Here is a 21,806-nt window from a genome sequence, read left to right on the forward strand (position 1 = left end):
AACCTCGAAAACAATCCGAATTTGATGAGGGAACAGCGTTATTCGTTCAGCGTTGAGAAATATTTCCAGCTCAGAAAGGAGGAAGGCTACAATGATCACTTTAACAGAAGCCAGTCAACAACACACACTCAACAAATCACTCCCAGATGAGTGTGTGTGTGTGTATGTGTATAAATACTGCTGAATGATGCAGCAGACACTAAATACACCGCCCCCTAGTGCACACTATATGAACGTGTTTTCATTTTCCTTTTCTCCCTCTATCTCGCTCTTTATTTTCTCTTTTATTTCTCTCCTTCTTTTCTGTGTGTGAGATATGGAATTAATTTCCCGGTACTGTTAAAGTAAACTGTTGATGAAGTAACCATTAATTTTTCATTAATATTAAGGTAAATAATAAAACTTATTGTCAAACTAAGAAACTAATTTATTAACCCCATAAGAAAGCTTGTATCTTCAAAACTGTACCTTCAGTTTGGAGAGAGAGAGAGAGAGAGAGGGTGAAAAGAGAGAAGGAGTGTGTGAGAGAAAAAAGAGACAGAGAGAGAAAGGGAGAGAGAGATGGCGGGGTGTACGAGGGGGTGGAGTAATAATTTCCTCTCAGACAGAAAGCTCTTTGTGTTGTGGGATGTGGGGTGGCCATCCTCTCTGTTCCCAGAATGCATTGGAAGGAAGGGGTTAACCCCACAGGAGCCAAGAGGAAAAATAAACCCAGAGCCAGACTTCAGTGAAATGAGGAGGGGGCACGTATTCTCCTCTGAATTGTCAGGGATGGAGGGAACACACCTCCAGAGAGAAGGAGAACAAGAGTGAGCTCTAACAATCAACTCTTCAAGCTCCGCCTACAAATATCTGTTTTCCGAGTTAAATGACATCACATGATTTTAATCACAAGAATTTGTCTTTAATTTTTAGTCCAATTTCAGCCAAAGTTCATCAGAGACACCATTATACACACACCCCTAGCACCAAAGCGCTCAGAAGAGTACACTAGTATTTAAGGGTCCATGTCCCCCTCTTCTGCACAGTGGAAAACAGTTCAAGTCCCACAGCAGCATTCCCCCTCTCTAAACAGCCTTGTTCAGAACTCCTGCTTTTAGCACCTGTTCCTTTAAATGATAAGGTACCACTCGTTGTTCACCCCGAACAACGTGTGGAGCAAGGAGCAGAAGCTCTGGTCTTTAGCTGTTTTCGCTCTGTTCTCTTTCTCTTCCATTCTTGTTTTCTCCGTTTTTACTCCATGCTCATATTCCTCCATGTTTGTTTTCTGTGATTGGACAGACTCAGGCGTTTCTAAAGTCTCTGCACTTGACGTCAGAAGCTGAGCAGAATTAGAACGACTCGTTTTATCCCATGTTTTCTGACTTGGGCAGCACACAGAAAACTGACTGGGTGTGGGTTGTTTCACAGTGTGTGGGTTGGTGGACAGGGGTTTGTTCATCATTTGTCACCAATTGGTTTTAAATGGTCTCAATCTGCTGCTTATACAGACACAAATTAAACAGCACTTACAGGGTTAACTACAGTGGGGGGTTTGTGGGTAGATTTGGTTTCTCCATGGCCTCCCAAGTCTCTCTCTCTCTCTCACTCTCTCTCTCTCTCACACACACACACACACGCACACACACCACACACACACACACACACACACACACACACACACACACACACACAATAAGATAGACAGAGAGCCCCAGGCGTCTGTGTGCTATTCCCAGTGCAGTGGAGAAAACTGAGCACAGTTTACACAGCTTTAAGAGGTTACTCTCTTTTTACCTTTACTCCTCATGGCTCATTCACTGCTCACTGCTGAGAAATAAGACATGCTACTGTTACACACATCTAACCACTCCCATTAAACTCCTTCATCTCTCATCATGAAGTTTAGCTCTTTTTTTAACTTCTGCAATTTAACTCTGGACCTGAAACTGTCGACATGCAAACACATAAACACGCAAACACAAACACGTAAACACAAACACGTAAACATGAGAACACATACAAAAACATAAAACACAAACACAAGCTGAGAAGGAGCCAATCAGGGTGCAGATGATACTTTTCTCAGACTTTTCTGTCTGGAAGACAGTTCTCCTTCTGTCACGTGATCCTACACTCATCTTTCAAACGGTCGAAACTGCAACATTACTGAATCTAAACACACTTTGAGGAGAACACTAACTGCTAATTCTCTTATATCAGCTGCCTGTATCAGGTAACTCTGTTAGCATCCTGCAGAGAGATGATGAAAGTGTGTACTCACTTTCTCCCCAGGATCTCCTCGAAGTCCTGGAGCCCCCTGGACTCCTGGAGAACCGGGAGTACCCTGCGGAACAGACACAATCAAATCTTTAACCATCTGTGCAGTAATTCATAACTGGTCCTTATTTGTTACAGATGCTGAATAATTCACAGAGGGAAATGAACAATTTTAATAAGTGTACTGTAAAATAAAGTGCATAGAAGTACATTAATTCAATTCATTTTTTTAAATTCTGGAAATTTTAAAGTAAAAGTATCATTGTTTACAGTCAGTAACGTGGAATATTATATAATTATAATTAAATTATACATTAACTGAATTACAGACTCTGATTAAAGTGTTATTAACTTGTTACTACAGTGTTATTGATGAATTATTTACAGTGACATTAAGGTGTAATTAAGGTGTTTTCCCCTCTACTGCTCTGCTCTGTGTGTGTGGAATGTGAGCGGAAAAAGCTCATTGACTCACAGCAGCACCAGGAGGTCCTTGGGGTCCTTCTATAAGCATCCCCTGCAAAAGAATGGAAGCAGGAGAGTGAGAGAATGAGGAGGAAAATATGAGTACAGTAGCACTGAAGGGCGGGCTGTAAATCTGAGTGAGAGCATGATGGAAAGAAAAGAAATGAAAAATGAAAAGAGGAGAGGAACGCAAAGATGAGGCTCATTTTACCACAGATTTTCCACCAATTCTGAAGGTGAGGAACGACAAACTCAGCCAAGAATCACACGTGTTTCAGGATGGAGATATGTTAACGGTGCAGCTCGGGAAAAAATAAAAATAACAAAGATTCGCTGCAGTGTTTTATTCCTGAACCTGTTCCAACCCTTCCCAAAACGTTCCCAAATACCTGTAACTGTACTGATGTGGAGCCCAGAGAGCAATGCTCACATGTACAGAGTTCTACTCACATGATGAAAACAAGTCCAACATGAGAACACACTGCTTGGACATATGTTTATCATCTCCTGAAGCTCCAGGCTGGGATTCTCAACTCACAGAGTCAGCAACAAACACTCGGACATTATCAAATTTATCTGTTCATACTTGGCCCCAGTTGTCCTCATCAGAACTGATTGTCTCCACCCCGCTCTAAATCCACAGCTAAGAGCCATCTCGCAGCAGGGTTTCTGAATCTTTTCCCCAGTGCAGAGACTGTGACAGCTGTTAGAGGTCAGTGTAGTGACCAGTATCTGACCACATCACACTGGGTATATTTGGGGCAGCCGTGGCCTTGAGGTTAGATAAGTGAGATTATGGCTGGAGGGTCATGGGTTCAATTCTAAGGACTGGCAGGAAAAAATTAATTCACAGCTGAAATGCCTTATTAGTGTTAATTTAACACTGAGAGGGTTAAATTATTACACTAACAGTGTTAATTTAACACTAACAGTGTTGATATAACACTGGTGAATTTACTGTGCACGTATGTGCTTATTGCCCCTAGTATGTGTGAAGAATTGCTCCCTAATCTGTGTTTGATTGTTCACTGCCATGAATGGGTTAAGTGCAGTTAAACAATTTAACACACAAAGACATCCAAAGACCAGAAGGAAGACCCTCATTCCTAAACACCTAGGCATGGGTCAGTCAGAGAGATTCTGATGACAGAAACAGTGCAGGAGGATCTAAGGTGACGATCTACCGTAGATCAGTCAGTATGAGCCTCACATTCAGGAGGGAATCTGTAGAAGAGTTACATCTACAGCCAATCAGACACAAGCTGTGTTTAGGAAACACACACTAACTCCTCCTTTACGTCCAGAGGAGCCAATCAGACACATACGGATTTAGGAACCACATGCTTACTCACAAATAACATCCAGGGGAGCCAATCAGACACAAGCTTCTGATTTAGGAACCGCCCACTGACCCCCCACATAATGTCCAGTGGAGCCAATCAGACAATTCCTCCCATTACGTCCCATAGACGTAATGAGTCCCAAGAATAGAGTAGGGAGGGTGGAGCAGAGGGTGGATATGAGTGGGGAGTGTGGTGGAAAATTATGACAGAAAATAAGACAGCTCTTGAGTCTCTGAGTCGGCATCAAGTGAGACAGCTATTTTATTTACGTGAGAGAGGAACGCCGCGCGCAACGCTGTTTACACCTCTCTGCTGACCATTTTTGATCAGCATCTTTTATCCCTGTAAAACCCTTTGAAGTTCACCATCTGTTCGCTCTTTTACATTTCAGTCATCTTTCAATGTATCCTGTTCCCAAAACTCTGAGCTTCCCACCATTTGTTTTCCACTCTCTCCTGTATTTCTAACACCTTTCCAGACGTGCCCTGTGCCTCCCCCTCTACCTCTTTGGTCTGGAGACAAAGGGAGTTGATTGAAGGGAAGGTGTCGATATGTTATTTGAAACACACACACACACACACAAGTCTGCTGTCTAACACAGAGAATTAGGAATAAAACAATTTCAGTTTACACAAGCATGCGTGGTCATTGCTGATTAAAAATATCTCTATTGATTATGAATCATTTCTATAAACAAATTTCCATCACCGGAGGGAAATGAGGGTGGAGCGGGGGAGGGGGGGGGGGGGGGGGGGGGGAAAGGGTGGAGGATTTGAGGCTGGAGTTAAAACAGAAGGTGGAGCTGATGGTGGAAGGTGGAGGCAAAGGTGGAGTGAAAGGGAAGAGGGTGGAACTGAGGGTGGAGGGTGGAGCAAAGGGCTTAGATGAGGGTAGACTTGAGTAGAGAAGTAGATGTCTTACAGGCTCGATGACCGCTGGTTCTCCTTTCTGTCCCTTCTCTCCTCCGTAACCTCCACCCACCTACAAACACACACACACACACACACACACACAAAAGCACAGAATATTACACAAATAACATGGTGAACATATATTCTAAACACGACAGTAACACACCGCACACACACACACTACACATACTGCAGTAACACACTCTACACACACTGCAGTAACACACTAAACATACTGCAGTAACACACTAGTTACACACACTGCAGTAACACACACTTTACACACTGCAGTAACACACACTCTACACACACTGCAGTAATACACACAGCTGTAACAAACTTTACACATACACTGCAGTAACAAACACTGAACACACTACTGTAATACACACTGAACACACACTACTGTAATGCACACTGAACATACACTGAGTATCATACACTGCAGTAACACACAATGAACACACTGCAGTGTTACACACTAAACACACACGTTAGTAACACACACTTCACACACTGCAGTAACACACACTTCACACACTATGGTAACACACTGCAGTAGCACACGCTTCACACACTACGGTAACACACTGCAGTAACATACTCTTCACACACTGTGGTAACACACTGCAGTAACACATGCTTCAAACACTGCAGTAACACACAATGAACACACTGCAGTAATGCATGCTCTACATACACCGCAGTAACACACACTCCAATAACACACACTTCACACACTATGTTAACACACTGCAGTAGCACACGCTTCACACACTACGGTAACACACTGCAGTAACACATGCTTCACACACTGCAGTAACCTACACTGAACACAGTGCAGTAATGCACGCTCTACATACACCGCAGTAACACACAGTCCATTAATGCACACAGCTGTTGCAATCTTTACACACACTGCAGTAACAAACACTGAACACACACTGCTATAATACACACTGAACACACTGCAGTAATACACTGAACACACACTAATACACACCGAACACACTGCAGTAATACACGCTGAACACACACTTCTGTAATACACACTGGACATACTGCAGTAACACACACTTTAGTAACACACTGCGGCAACACACGCTTCACACACTGTAGTAATACACACTGAACACACACTACTGTAATACACACTGGACATACTGCATTAACACACACTGAACACACAGTTTAGTAACACACTGCGGCAACACACGTTTCACACACTGCAGTAACACACTCTGCACATTGCAGTAACACACACTCTACACACTGCAGTAACACACACTCTACACGCTGCAGTAACACACACTGAACACTGCAGTAACACACTGAACACACTGCAGTAACACACACTGCAGTAATAAACTGAACACACTGTAGTAACCCATACTGAACACACTGCAGTAACACACACTGCAGTAATAAACTGAACACACTTTAGTAACCCATACTGAACACACTGCAGTAACACACACTGCATTAATGCACACAGCTGTAACAAATTTTACACACACTGTAGTAACAAACACTGAACTCACACTACTGCAATACACACTGAACACACTGCAGTAATATACACTGAACACAAACTATTGTAATACACACTGCACACATTGCAGTAATACACAAGGAACACACAGTACTGTAGTACACACTCAACACACTGCAGTTATATACACTCAACACACTGCAGTAACAAATTCCACACGCTGCAGTAACACACTGAACACACTGCAGTAACACACACTCTATACACACTGCAGTAACACACACTCTACACACACTGCAGTAACACACACTCTACACACACTGCAGTATTACACACTGAACAAACACTGAGTATCACACACTGCTGTAACACACTGAACACACTACAGTAACCCACACTGAACACACTACAGTAACCCACACTGAACACAGTGCAGTAACACACACTGTATATACACTGCATTAACACACACTGCATTAACACACACAGCTGTAACAAACTTTACACACACTGCAGTAACAAAAACTGAACACACACTTCTGCAATAAACAATGAACACAATGCAGTAATACACACTGAACACACACTACTGTAATACACACTGACCACACTGCAGTAATACACACTGAACACACACTTTAGTAACACACTGCGGCGGTACCACACGCTTCACACATTGCGGTAACACACTGCAGTAACACACACTGAACACACTGCAGTAACACACATTCTACACACACTACAGTAACACACAGTCTACACACACTGAACATACACCTGAAACTATGGATACTGGAAGCCTGTGCAAGCATTTCTCCTGCGGTGTTGCCATCAGTGTGTGAAGAGTGGGAGAAGAGGGTTGCACTGACAATCCAACACTATGGGCAGCACTTTGAACACATTTTATAAGTGGTCATAAACTTGTAAAAAACTGAAATGAAATAATAAAGTTACGTTAAAACCAAGCACACCATTGTTTTTCTTGTGCAATTCCCAGTAAGTTTGTTGAGTCACATGACCCTCTTCCGGTTGAACCCCCCCACAAATGGCCCACCCTCCCCATAAATGGCCCACCCTGTACACACTGCAATAACACACACTTCAGTATTACATGTTGAACACACACCGCAGTAACACACACTACAGTAACACACACTCTATACACTGTAGTAACATATACTGCAGTAACACTTTACGCACACTGCAGGAATACACCCTCTAGACACACAGCAGTAACACACACTAAACACACAGTAAAACAATCACATCCTTCACACACTGCATTAACATTTTACACATACTGCTGTAACACAGACTGTAGTAACACACTTTACACATGCATCCAGTAACTGGAAGAGTCCAGCGTGTATAGACACACACACGCAATAAATAATATAACAGTATAAATAATAAACACACTCTTTCTGCATTTACGAAGGGTATAGAGTTAAATTTCCAGTTTGGAGCAGAGGATTAAGCACACACATACACACACACACACACACACACAAAATAATGGTATAACACACTTCATAAATATGCTGCTACTCTGTTTCTTAAATACACACCCAATAATGAAGTCAGAGTAACACAGAGACAATACACACATACACACATACACATACACACACATACACACATACACACATACACACACACACATACACACAGAGTCGGCTGCGTATGCTGTGGAACGTTTAAAGGAGAATCACCGCTTGGTTCCGGCTTGTTGCCTGTGGTGACCTTATTGCCCTCATCATTAATCTCAGGGCTCAGATGATGCCGGTGCCAGGCGATGCCCACTTACGCTGCTCTCTGAAAACTCTGTCTCCGCGGGAACGGCTGGTCCGATCTCATCCGGTCCGATCTCGTCCTCGTACGTGGATGACGTGGGCTTGGCTCCTCCTCTTGTGTAATCATAAAATCCATCATCGTAAACACTAGGGTCCAGCTCCTTCGCCTCGTACTCATTCAGGTCGTACTCCTTAAACTCCGTCATCTCCGGTGCCACCGGGGCCTCCGCCTCCGTTTCCGCAGTTACCACCGGCTCACCCACTTCCAGGGTTTCAGCTGTGGGATCGGCTCCGACCTGCTCCACCCCTGTGATGTAGTCATCCACGTTCTCCTCCTCATATGTGTTCTGAAAATTAGAGAGGTCATAATTTCACCACCCTTACAATAACACCACCTATCAGTTTACACCAAGAATAAAGGAACATAACCCGGTCCCACTGTTCTCCACAGTGGAACATAGTTCTGGTTCTTAATGAAATGTGTGTGACCTGCTTTGGTGAAAACCACACAAGCCCCAAAGTGTAATTGCATATTCATATATTTGCGTATAAATGTCTAGACTCTTTTAAGGCACTGAGGGAAATTTAAGTTGAAAAGCCCTAGTGCCTGATTCAGTCCTCCAGGTCGACGGTGGTTCCTGGTTGAGAGTATGCTTTATGTGCATTTGACTGCCATTTTTTGCCAGTGTGTACGTGTGGATTGAATGTTGACCGTTGATTCTAAAGCGCTCCTAGAAAGTGCCTAGAAAGGCACTATGTACTGTAAGTGTAAGTGTAAATCTACTACCATCTAGATCTTCACCAGCTCCAGCTCCACCCAGGCCCATGCCAGATTCTTCTGCGCCACCGCAGTGGCTCTCTAACTCTGTTCTGTATCTCGTTCTGCCTGCAATGGTCGGATATTGGCCCGACTCTCCAATGCCATCCACTGAGTTGTTAAACACTCCTTAGCCTAACTCATAGATCTTTAATTGTAAACAGAGAGGAGTGTGTGGGGTGTTGATCCAGGCCAGAAAGGGGCTTTAAAACCATAAAAATGTTCACTTTCATAATCTGCTCACTGCTCACCCACACAGGTTAATGAAAAGAGAACTCAGAAATGTGCTTTGTTTTCCCTTCATAATCCTGGCCTTCTTCCCTGAGATGAGGCCACTGCACTGTCCCGCTGGTGGTATTTAGGTGTGTGATCTGCAGCAGGCGGATGTCTCTGGTTTCTGAGCCACATACAGTTTGAGTTTATATCCAGGGTGGTTTGTATTAGGCTTCCCTTCATGTCCCAGAAACACAGGCAGGGAGCAGAACATCAGGAAACGCAGCGACTCCTTCAGCACTTTAGATTAGGCCGATAAGCCGGCGCAACACCTGCGTATATCCACGTTAAATCTGCAGCTCTGCTGCACAAAGGTGAGAAGGAAGCATTTAACAAATGAGTGCAGTTCTCACTCACTCTGCATGAGTGTCTCCACATGCTCCTCCTGCATTTCTCCTGAACGGAGGGGCTTTAATCAGGAGTGGGCGGCACGGTGGCTTAGTGGTTAGCACGTTCGCCTCCTAGCGCTGGGATCTTGGGTTCAAGTCCCATCTGGGTGGAGTTTCCATGTTCTCCCCGTGTCTGCGTGGGTTTCCTCCGGGGTCTCCGGTTTCCTCCCACAGTCCAAAAACATGGAGGGTAGGTGAATTGGCTTCTGTCTAATAACTGTCCTTGTGTGTGAGTGAATGAGTGTGTATGTGTGAGTGAATGTGTGTGCGCCCAGATATGGATTGGCACACTGTCCTGGGTGAAATCCTAGTGCCCGATGCAGTTCTCCAGGTGGACGGTCGTTCCTGGTCGAGAGTACGCTGTGTGTGTTTGGCTGCCGCTTCTCGCCAGTGTGTGGATTGAGTGTTCTGAGCAGTGTGGATTGTAAAGCGTCCTTGGGTATCTAGAAAGGTGCTATATAAGTGTAACAATAGAGTGTGCTCAGAACATGGCTGTGAGGATCTGATAATCATCATAATCATCAGTTAGGGTCAGCAGCTGGTGATTAGTTCTGGATCAGACACACCACTCCTCATCCCAGAAGAACTCCATCACTCCAGAGAACACAGTTCCACTATTCCACACACCAGGGGAACTGGATGAAGCTCAATCTCTCCAGATCGGGTTGAGCCCAAATCCTTTAAACTCAAGAGCACCCACTTGCTTTATTAGTCCAAGCATTAGTCATGGAGATTATAAACACCATACAGATGCTATGTATTCCAGCTCAGGTATGTATTATTATTATTGGAAATGTTATTGAACAGATACCTCTGCTGTGACGGCTGCAGTGGGGTTTTCATGTTTGGATCCGTCCACGATTTCGTAGTCCACTTCAGAATAATACTCAGTGTCAGTGGCTCCCGGCTGTGTACAGATCACACACACACACCAACAGATTAAACACAAACACACTCCTTACCATGATGCAGAGAAAAAACAACATCTAGAGTGAACATCATTATCAATGTTTTTTTAATAATTAATATTGGCATTGCTCAACATTTGTATTGTTGGTGTTATTAGATAACTGTTATTTTATCTTAAAACAAAACAAAACAAAAACTACAATTTTTGGGATCAATAACGTGTGCCCTGTGAAGGACCGGCGCCCCCTCCAGGGTGTGTTCCTGCCTTGCGCCCAATGATTCCAGGTAGGCTGTGGACACACCATGACCCTGAACTGGATAAGCAGTTACAGATAATAAATGAATGAATAAATCAATAAAGTGTTATCTTATTTTATAAATAAGTAAATATAGAAGCAAATAAATAATAAAACAAACAAACAAAAAACAAAACAAAATAAAATAAAATAAAATGATATAGCATTGTGGCGCAGCAGGTAGTGTCACAGTCACACAGCTCCAGTGACCTGGAGGTTGTGGGTTCAAGTTGCACTCTGGGTCTGTGAGACGTTTGGTGTTTTCTCCCCGTGTCCATGTGGGTTTCCTCCGGGTGCTCGGGTTTCCTCCCACAGTCCAAAAACACACATTGGTACGTGGATTGGTGTGAGTATGTGAGTGAATGTGTGTGTGTGTGTTGCGCTGTGGAGGACTGGCACCCCCTCCAAGTTGTGTTCCTGTCTTGCGCCCAATGATTCCGGGTAGGCTCTGGACCCACTGTGACGCTGAACTGAATAAGCGCTTACAGACAATGAATGAATGAATAAAAAATAAAATAAAATAATTCATAGTAATATTGCTCTGCCTATGGTAATGAAAACAACAAAAGTTTGGAGTTAAATTTTCGATATTTAACATGAGCTATTCAAGATAAACGAGTTGCTACTTTACCTTGGTTCCTGATTCGAGTGGGACCTCGGTAGGGCTCAGTTCTCCATATGTGTAGTCGTAGAAATTGTCGTATTCATTGTATTCTGTGTGGTCCTGAAGGAGGGAGGGAAGTACAGTGTGTAAGGCAGTGAAAGGGAAACATTTGGATTTTAAATCTCATTCACAATAGAGTTGAGCAGAAGCAGCAGTTTTTCCAATGTACTGAATATTAAGAAACGGTTGGTTTAGGGTCAGAGTTAAGTGTGTTGATTTGACCATGACCAGACAACACAAGACAACCACAAAACCGGACCAAGTGTGTGGTGGAGATAAAAGCTAAATATCTGAGCTTTAAAATTAAAATCTCTTAAATACATCAACTGAATTCTCACTAGTCTGCCTTGGGCAGGTGATGAACGTCTGCTGGACTGTGCTACAATAAAACTGCATTAAACATTCCTTCTGTTTTTGAAGTTCATGGCACAGCTCTTGTTTACGTCTCTTCGTCAAGAGGAACACCGTTCTGACGTTCACAGTTTTGCTGTGACACCAGTCTGTCCACAATCACTGAGAAATAAAAATGACTCCCAGAACAGCAGCTGAACTAATAAACATAACAGAGGAAAGACACGCCAAAACTGGAGCTGGCTGCTGTCCACAACTGACCGAGAGAGAGAGAAAGAGAGAGAGAGAGAGAGAGAGAGAGAGAGAGAGAGAGAGAGAGAGAGAGAGAGAGAGAGAGAGAGAGAGAGAGAGAGAGAGAGAGAGAGAGAGAGAGAGAGAGAGAAGAAGAAGAAGAAGAAGTCTCCTGCCGGGAGAGAGTTTATGTTTCTGGAAGCTGGTGCCAGGCCGAACTGCGGTCAGTGAAGAGGATAAAAGCATCAATTGCTTTCCAAACGTTTAAGAACGCTAAAACGTGCCGACGCGCTTCTACACGTGTCCGAGCTCTGTGGGGGAAAAGTGAGGGTTTCTGGACCATCTGCCTATCCAGATGGAAAAAGATTTCAGATTTTCTGCTCCTTTGGGTCTAATACCACAGTCAGAGTTCTGTTCAGGGAAGAGTATGGTCAGGGGCAGGACTCTTATGTAATTCCACCTTAAATACTCCTCAGTGACGGTCAGAAGTAGTATTATCATGTATATTCACTTTTAATACTCCACAGCGATAGTCAGTGTGGTAGAATTACTACATAAATCCTCCTTAAATGCTCAACACTGACTGGCAGGGACAGTATTATTATGTAATTGCACATTAAATATTCTCTGGTGATAATCAGTTATTACATAATTCCACTTCATCCATTCTGAAGTTCAGGTCAGTAGCAGTTTTATTATGCAGTTCTAATTTAGTGCAGATACTGGGGTGTGAATCTATAACACCTCTAACACTCCTACACCTGCTTTTCCCCTAGGGGAAAGACTCTAGAGTTCAGGTGTGTAGGAATCTTTGTCTTCTCTCAGACGGACTATCCAGTCCTAAAGCAACTCTATGTGATATCTGTACCTTAAAATTACAGATTGATTCAAAATCATTGTGATGCTCAACTGAGCTGTAATATGGAGAATAGGGTCTCTGTGGTTGCTACTCTGAACTTAACATGGCGGAAACTGCACTATGTAACTAAAATAAAATCAAATAAACTGTAAACACATCTCACTAGTTCACTGTCCGGAGAGGATTTAAATAAGAGATCATTTTTACACAGTGAGGAAAAAGAGAGTGATGGGGCTTTAACAGCAATTTTAAAATTTTGGAGTGAAAGTTTCCAGCCTCTGTTCAGGATAGAGAGAGAGAGAGGGAGCTAGGTAGAGAGTCTGTAGAAGTCATTAGTGAAATATATCACTGGCCTCTCGGTAGCTGAGACTTGCTGGAAACTTGGGAGAATGTTTCCACTGTGAGCTCATCATTTTCTCTCTGAATACCTTTGGAAAATATCGGAGTGCACTCAGAACGCCGGAAAATCCACAAAACCCACATAGGCAGCGCATCCAGTTAAAAACAGAGTGAGAGAGAGTGAAGGACATGGCTGACGGCCCTCATTCACCATATTATTCATCACAGTTGTGAACGGGCAGATCTGAGCATTAAATGAGCACAGGCAAATTCCCAATCTTCACCTCTGCTGGGAGGAGGTGTCCACATCTCCTCAGTGATGTCCCTCCTGAATCTGGATGCGGTTAATGACACTGTGGGACAAGCAAGCTTCCGGAAACGCCCTGTGGCCCACCCAAACTCACAGCCAGACCCTCACCATCATCCTCTACTTGTGAAACAGCAAACAAGCCCTCCAGCTGCCCACTTTTGACAGGTTTGATTTAACCGGCATAAAAATTTCTTTTGAACAGTGAGGCAGTGTACAACTGGACCCGGGGGTCCTCAGTGCAGTGTCATGGGGAGAGTCCACAGCGCCATCGCTGGCCACCTCTTAGCTCTCATCAACTGCAGGGGCGTCCAGACCCAGGGTTTATTTGCAGTGCTTTAGTGTGTGGGGGTTCTCGATTAAAGTTTCCCTCTCATAGCCGAGCTCCTTTCCACAGGATGGTCTCCGCTCTGGTTTTGAAATAGTTGGGGTTTGACAGGTTGGTGGTGGGTCTGGGCCGTTTCTCTCAGTGAATGCTAATGGCTGATGTCTCCTGGTTCAGAGACTGCCTCATACACTGTTCAAGCCCCGCCCACTGGGAGGGGCCTACTATAGAAAAACAAACATGGAGGATGTGTGCCGTGGTCATTTGAGTTTCGTTGTGAAATGAGGAAAATAGAATATAGGAGACGACTCAACATCCAAAATTATTTTCCATGTGTGGTTCTGAGGCATCCTGCAGCGTTTCTATTCAGTGAGAGCAGGTGGAGCAAAAGGCAAATATAAAACCGGAGTCGGTGTCTGAAAGAATAGATTCAAGTAGGGATCAATTCTTGGCAAATGAGTCAAACCTCAGAGACCTCAGTTTTCTAACACCTTCCTGCAGTGAACATCATTTCCACATGTTTATCACACATTACTGTGATCTGAACCTGCTGTAAACAGTGGATTATGACTCTGTCCCAGCTCTTTTTATCTACTGCTCTTTGTCCAGGGGAAAAAGAAGCTTTGTGACCCATGAAGTCTCCTTCCAGTAGACAGGCTTATACAGTGTATGAGGCGGGCAGTCATAGAACCAGAAGACATTAATAGCATTCAATGAGAGGACCAGTCCTACTACACACTCCACCCTAAACACTGTGGGTGGAGCAACAGGCTCTAATTCATTTCAAGACACACAGCTGGACCAAAGGACCAGAGCTGCATTAGTGTAGGAAAGAAACATTCTCTCATCATAAAACTCAGAATATCTGAAACCAATGAGACACCTACCTTGTCTTCGGGCTCCTGTGCCTGTGGGGTGTCCTGGTGTGGGGTGTCGCAGTCTGGACTGTAGTGTTCACAGTAATCATAGGCTGATCTGGGGTCAGCAACCAGCAGCAGCTGCTGAATATCTCCCTGAAAAACACAACACACACAAACACATTACACACACACACAATAAAGGACAATCACAGTAGGAACCACATTAACAGCTCTGCACTTCCACCTTAAAATCTCTGTAGTGCCTCCTTAATTTCTCAGTAGTTCCTCATTAATGACTTCGTGGCTTCTCCTGGATGACACTGAGGTCAGATGGAGAGACAGTGGAGACTGTAACATGTCTCTCCTGCTGCTTCCCAAGAATGCCCCCCTTTTGTCCCTCTTGAGTTTGGAGATCTCAGTGGAGTCTCACCCTGGGCTCAGTTCTGAGATAACACTCCTGTTTATCTACAGCTGAACTAAAGACATAACCTCATGGTTTTAAGCTTTTCACAAGTGTTTCACATCTCCTTTCTGTCTCGTGTATATTCTGTTGAGATTAACTGTTAGCTTTAGGTGTTCTGAGACATAAGTGAGCAGCATCTGAGCAGTTAAACATGAAGCTCAGTTCCAGAACAGAATCACAGCATCTCAGTCAGGAAACTGCTCAGTCAGCATCTACATTCCAGAAACAGCCTGAGCTAGTGCCAATCCAAACACAATTCTGCAGCGTTCCAGACAATCCGTCACTGGGATCCTAACCCAGGACCTTCACACGGCTCCATACACAGCTCAGAAATGCAGCTCCAGTGCAAGACGAGACTAATGTGTTCATCACTGTCACTCTCAAATTAAACCATTCACACCAGCATGACACTCACAGACTCTTACAACAATGCGCTCACTCACTGCCTAACACATGCTCACTTACTCATTAATTCACTCTCATACATACTAACATGTGCTCAATCTCATACATACTCATTCACTCACTCACTCACAATCATGCTAACACTCACTCACTCGTTCACTCTCATACATTCTCACTCACTAACATGCACTCACTCACTAACACACTCTCACTTACTCATTAGCATGCACTCACTCACTAACATGCGCTCACTCACTCACTCACCACCTAACACACACTTACACAGTAACATGCTCTCAATATCCTACATACTCACTGAGTAACACACTTTCACTCTCACATACATACTCACTCACTTACTCATTACTCCCTAACATACCCTTACCCACTCACTCATTAACACACACTCACTCACTCACTCATTCACTTACACATGGTCACTTACTCACTGACATACGCTTACTCGTATACATATTCACTCATACACTCAGGCTTACTCAGTAACTTACTCACTTTGTTTTTAAATTAAACTAATGTTAGTAATCATGATCTTGTGTTCCATTTCTCAGTGGAACACAATTGGCCCTTAATTATTCTCATCTAAAATATGACTGGCCCTTCAGTTTTTGTTTGGACAGTGGAGTGGGTAAAATCCCTGTACAGATAAAACCAGAGAAACTTTTTTTTTTTTTCACGTGTACAGGTCAAAGATAGACAGTCGAGTTCATCAGCATGAGAGTCCCTCTTCAGAGAAACTAAAGTGCAAAGGAGCTGCCGGAGACAAAGGAACAGCGAGAGACACTTTTCCTGCTGAATATCTGTGTCTGTTTCTCATGAAGATTCAGAGAGAGGAAATAAGATCCCACTCCTGCCCCCATCCGACTCCCACCCCCACTCTCCCCCCCCCAGTGTTAGATCCCAGTTCCACACGGCTCTGCGCAGGATCTGATTCCAGGGATGGTTCTGTTATCCAGGATCCATCTGTGTCTGCTGGGAATCTTAACTACGGCACAGTCTGCAGAACACACCTTAGCTGACCTTCGCTCTGCTTTGACACACAGCATCACACACTGGTCAATGGGGTAGGGACGCAAAGACGGGGACACAGAGACACAAAGGAAGGCCCTACACTGCCTGCTGTAGAGGGAAAATAACCCTTGTACTTCCCAAAATTATAAAATGTAATTCCTAGAGTAAACAGAACCCAAGTCATTAGAGTCTGAGAAAATACAGAAATGTCTTCGCAACACACAGCATTCTGAATCACACACAAAATACAGCCATTACACTGACACCTAGTGGCCTGGATGTGTCAGGTCTTCTGTACTAAACCTGTTAGAAACATTGCTCTGTGGAGCTTAATCTGGTTCCTAAACATTACAGGCCACATACACACTTAATAATTATGGTTCTACAAGGGTTCTTTATTAAAGGAAATTATTCCTTATAGGATCCTGAACACTTGAAGATCCTTTTGCATAATTTAATGTCTCATTGCTCTTAAATCATGAAAAAGATTCTTTAAGTGTTCAGGGTTCTATATAGAACAATTTCCTTTTATAAATAACCCTTGTAGAACCATCATTATTAAGTGTGTACAGGTCACAACATGAATAAATTCTGACTCTGCCAAAATATCATCTTACAGAGAGACATCCTCCTGAACCCTGCATGTGTCTCTAACATCTCTCACTGTGAGACCACTGTGGGTTTTACTGGATTATTCACCTCATTCTGGATTGTTTTTGGTGTTAAAAAAAAGTGGTTTAATCTGTAGAGAAAGTGTCTGAATCCACAGGAAGAATTCTTGAATCATGGCAGTGGAGTCAGGCAATCTCTCACCAGATAAAATCACCAGAAACAGTTGAATAATCTCACAGTATTTTCACTGTAATCGCAGAGTGAAGAGTATTAAACAAACCAACTGGGTTTAAGATGATGTCAGTTGGTAAGAGGTCAGTTGCAATGGTGTGGAGACACGTTTAGCTGCGATGTGGTTGGACGGGAGAAGGTTTTCGGGTCCTGGGAATGTTAATAGCAGAGCACAGATTACATTAAATTACAGGGGCTCCATCTGTAGGAACTTAAAAACTCTGGAATACATTTTATGGTCAGAAAATGATGCCTCTCAGGGGGTGGGGAATCTATTGTATAGCTTTAGGGGTTATTTGACATCCCACTGTACAGCAAACATCTCACAAGCGTGCATAAACACACACGCAGATTATAGATGGATGTAAACAAATCTTACAGCAGGAGCTCATTAAAATATATGGCAAACACTCAGAGCGTATCACTCAGGTGCAGGGGGTAAATAAACCCTCCCATAAATAAGCAGGGAATGGAGTAAACAAAGCTTTAAAAGCCATCCTATATAAACGCATGACTCTAAACACACACTCACACACTCTTCCCTCTAGTTCTTTTTCTCTCTGGACAGTTTCCTCTTTCCTAAGTGCCTTGGCAGGACGTCTTCATTGGTGTAACACACCGGCACAGCTCAGCTCTCGGCCTCAGTGCAAAACTGGAGCCATAAATTCAGCTCTTTCTGGGAATCATACAGTATTCAGCAACAGCAGCAGAACGGGGCACAGAGTTTATTACAAACACACACATCCACCAAATCAGCCATAAAACCATGACTGAACCTCACAATGCACACATTCAACAACAGCCAGTGCTTCCTTTATTTTTATTATTGTACATAGTCCCCCAAAAATCTCACATCTCATTAATATTCATCTACAGGGAGTCAATATGACAACAAAGCTGCTGTCATCACAATAAATAACATCATTAAACCAATATGACACAGCTACAACAACAATAATAAATGTAATAATATTCTAAGTACATTTCTATACAATGATCAGTTTGTTAATTAATGTTCATATGCATTTGTCATTGCACATTGTATAACAAAACAACCCATGTTTGGCAGTGAACACACACACACACACACACACACACACACACACACACATATACACACACATATACACACACATATACACACACATACACATACATACACACACACATATACACACACATATACACACACATACACATACATACACACACACACAAAGATTCTTCAGCCATGGATGTTGAGAAAGTAGAGTGCGGTTCCTTCACTCCCCTACCTCTGTTGCCTGCTGGTCCAAAGAGCTGAACCAACGACCTTCCGGTCCTAAGCCACTTCTCTAAATGTAAAGGCAATGTCTATGACTGTGGGGATTGTTCTAAGCTCCACGGTGTGGAATAATGTGCTTGAAGAGGAAAACATCATAAAACTTTGTGTACATAGCTGAACTACGTAGCGTGTCCAAACATTAGTATTAGGCGTTTTTTTTTTTTTTTTTTCAGCTGAGCTCTGTGTATTTATTATGTTTCAAGTACAAAAACTCGCTGTGATGTGTAAATGTTTTGCCCTAAATTCTGTTTTATGCTGCTGGTGGAAGGATCTGAAATAGCAAAAATAAGTCAATATTACCCAAAGTGAAGTTATGCTAATAACATAATTTTGGGAGTAGGACCACGCCCAAACTCCTCCTCTCAGCCCTATATATACCCTGCAAATTCACGTCATTCCTGCGACAGACAAACTCGCCTCATTCAGTTCAGGAGACGGATCTCGACTCGACTGCTTCACGACGTCAGCTCGCTCCTCCGCGCTGAGTCATTCCTGCTGATCCCCATATTCGGAGCCGTGTTCGGCCTTTATCAAGCCCACTGAGCCTCCTGTTTTAAACTCGCTCCTGCTAAACAGCTATGGGACTGCCCGGTATCTGAAGTAACGTACGGCCGTTGTCACGCCTGCAACCGCTTCAACTGTTTTGTGCTCTGCTGTCTTACCCGCTCCGGATCGGTGCTCTGTTCTCCTGCTTCTCCTCCCGCCGCATTCGGCCTTCCGAGTGACCCCCCGCATATCCCTCCGACGCTGGCGAAAGGCTTCGAGCCTCCCCTTAACTTTATCTTCGGCTACACTGCCACGGGACTGCCTCGCGTTTTGGGGAACGCGAATCTACCGTCGTCACGGCTGCGGCTCCACATCTACGAGCTCTACAGCGCCTTGAGACTCCCATTTCCTCCTCTCCGGCAGAACAGCCTCGGCGTTCCAGCAACGTGCTCCGAAACAATGGCGTCGCTCACTCAGCTAAAGAGAGAGAAACCCGTCTGCCGGTGTAAGGATCCCCCGCGCAGCAATGCGATGACATCACAACCGTCTATCTCCGACGCCCCTTGCTGGAGTATCCTTCGTCTTCCCGTTACCCTTTCTGGTCGTGTCTAAGCTGGAGACATTAGCCTCAATGTCTTATAGTCTTTGCTGTCTCACAGGTCGGTGCCTTAGAGGGCTGTTTTGATAATAATATAATTATCTGAGCTGAATTGGATAATGGCTTAGAATCTGCATTATTTATGCACATCTCCCATGCAGTAGTTTACCTACACTGCTTGCCAAACTGGTCCTATCTGAAATGTTGAAAAAAAAAACAAAAAAAAAAAAAAAAAAAAAAACAGGCAGCATGTTTAAGCCTCCATTCCAAACCGGCTCCTCTTTCCACCTGAACACTACCTTGATTGACAGCATCGCACCCATTTAGACAGCCCTCCGAGTTCATTTCGTTCTCTCTTATCCTCTCTATGCATCATCCCACCCCTCCCCTTATCATCCCACCCCTCCCCCTTTTTTCTTTCTTTACGTCTGTCTCTACGCATCATCCCACCCCTCCCTTTATCATCCCACCCCTCCCCCTTTTTTCTTTCTTTACGTCTGTCTCTACGCATCATCCCTCCCCTCCCTTCATCATCCCACCCCTCCCCCTTTTTTCTCTCTTTACGTCTGTCTCTACGCATCATCCCACCCCTCCCCCTTTTTCTTTCTCTACATCTGTCTCTACGCATCATCCCTCCCCTCCCTTCATCATCCCACCTCTTCCCCTGTTGCAGCCGCAGCTGCATGCCTCAGACCTTCTAGCTCGCACCCCTCGATAGGTGCTGCGGCGGGCCCGTCACCTGTCCAGCGCTCTGGCCACTCGACACGGTCTACACTTCGTAGGTCTACTCTACGCATCATCCCCCCCCCCTTCATCTCCCCATTTTTTCCTCATTGCAGCCGCTGCTGTATGCCTCAGACCTTCTAGCCCACGCCCCTCTATAGGTGCTGCGGCGGGCCTGTCTCCTGTCCAGCGCTCTGGGCACTCGACGCGGTCTACACTTCGTAGGTCTACTCTACGCATCATCCCACCCTCCCTTCATCTTCCCACTTTTTCCCATTGCAGCCGCAGCTATAAGCCTCAGACCTTCTAGCCCACACCCCTCTATAGGCGCTGCGGCGGGCCTGTCTCCTGTCCAGCGCTCTGGGCACTCGACGCGGTCTACACTTCGTAGGTCTACTCTACGCATCATCCCACCCTCCCTTCATCTTCCCACTTTTTCCCATTGCAGCCGCAGCTGTAAGCCTCAGACCTTCTAGCCCACACCCCTCTATAGGTGCTGCGGCGGGCCTGTCTCCTGTCCAGCGCTCTGGGCACTCGACGCGTTCTTCTCGCTGCATGGCTTCCTCATTGCTGATTCAATTTCTTTCCATCCTCTTCCCCTGCTGCTGCTCTATGCCTCATACTTTCCAGCTCACACCCCCTCTATAGGTTGCTGTTGCGGGCCTGCCTCCTGCCTGGCGTTCTGGGCATTCTATGCAGTTTCCTTGTTGCACAGCTTCCTCACCCTAGATTCGCTCTCATCCGATCGTCTCATTCTCCCAGCCTCTACATCAGCAGCTTGCATACTTCATGGACGCTCATCCCAACCTCTTTCATTTGCGGCCATGCCATACCCCGCCTCTAACATTACAATTCTCATTTTTCTATTTAGGTGCTGCTGCAGACCCTCATCCTGACTCCTCTGCTGATGTGCTTCTCCCAACCTCCGGCTCCCAGTTTATACTCTCTTTTCAGATGCTGCCGTGGACTATCGTACCAGACCCTCCTCGGTGCTGCCTTGCTGCTCACACTCTACAGCTTCTAATTCCTGCTCTGTTTTCAGGCGCTTCGGT

General features: G+C 44.5%; 1 protein-coding gene across 2 annotated transcripts in view; it reads right to left on the minus strand.

The window, feature by feature from the left end:
- The window catches only part of LOC136675537 (collagen alpha-1(XI) chain-like), a 104,504-nt gene that overhangs the window by 54,933 nt on the left and 27,765 nt on the right, over positions 1 to 21,806 (minus strand). The window contains exons 5-11 of one of the 2 annotated variants that reach the window (XM_066652118.1): positions 14,911 to 15,036; positions 11,579 to 11,671; positions 10,554 to 10,649; positions 8,278 to 8,610; positions 4,989 to 5,048; positions 2,735 to 2,776; positions 2,264 to 2,326 (exon numbers count right to left, since the gene is read on the minus strand). In XM_066652118.1, coding sequence (XP_066508215.1) covers positions 2,264 to 2,326; positions 2,735 to 2,776; positions 4,989 to 5,048; positions 8,278 to 8,610; positions 10,554 to 10,649; positions 11,579 to 11,671; positions 14,911 to 15,036 — 813 coding nt within the window. Of the gene's footprint in view, positions 1 to 2,263; positions 2,327 to 2,734; positions 2,777 to 4,988; positions 5,049 to 8,182; positions 8,224 to 8,277; positions 8,611 to 10,553; positions 10,650 to 11,578; positions 11,672 to 14,910; positions 15,037 to 21,806 lie in introns of those variants that run through there. The other variant, XM_066652119.1, reaches the window with a different exon arrangement.

Source organism: Hoplias malabaricus, chromosome X1 (genome assembly GCF_029633855.1).
Source record: "Hoplias malabaricus isolate fHopMal1 chromosome X1, fHopMal1.hap1, whole genome shotgun sequence".
Taxonomy (NCBI): Eukaryota; Metazoa; Chordata; class Actinopteri; order Characiformes; family Erythrinidae; genus Hoplias; species Hoplias malabaricus.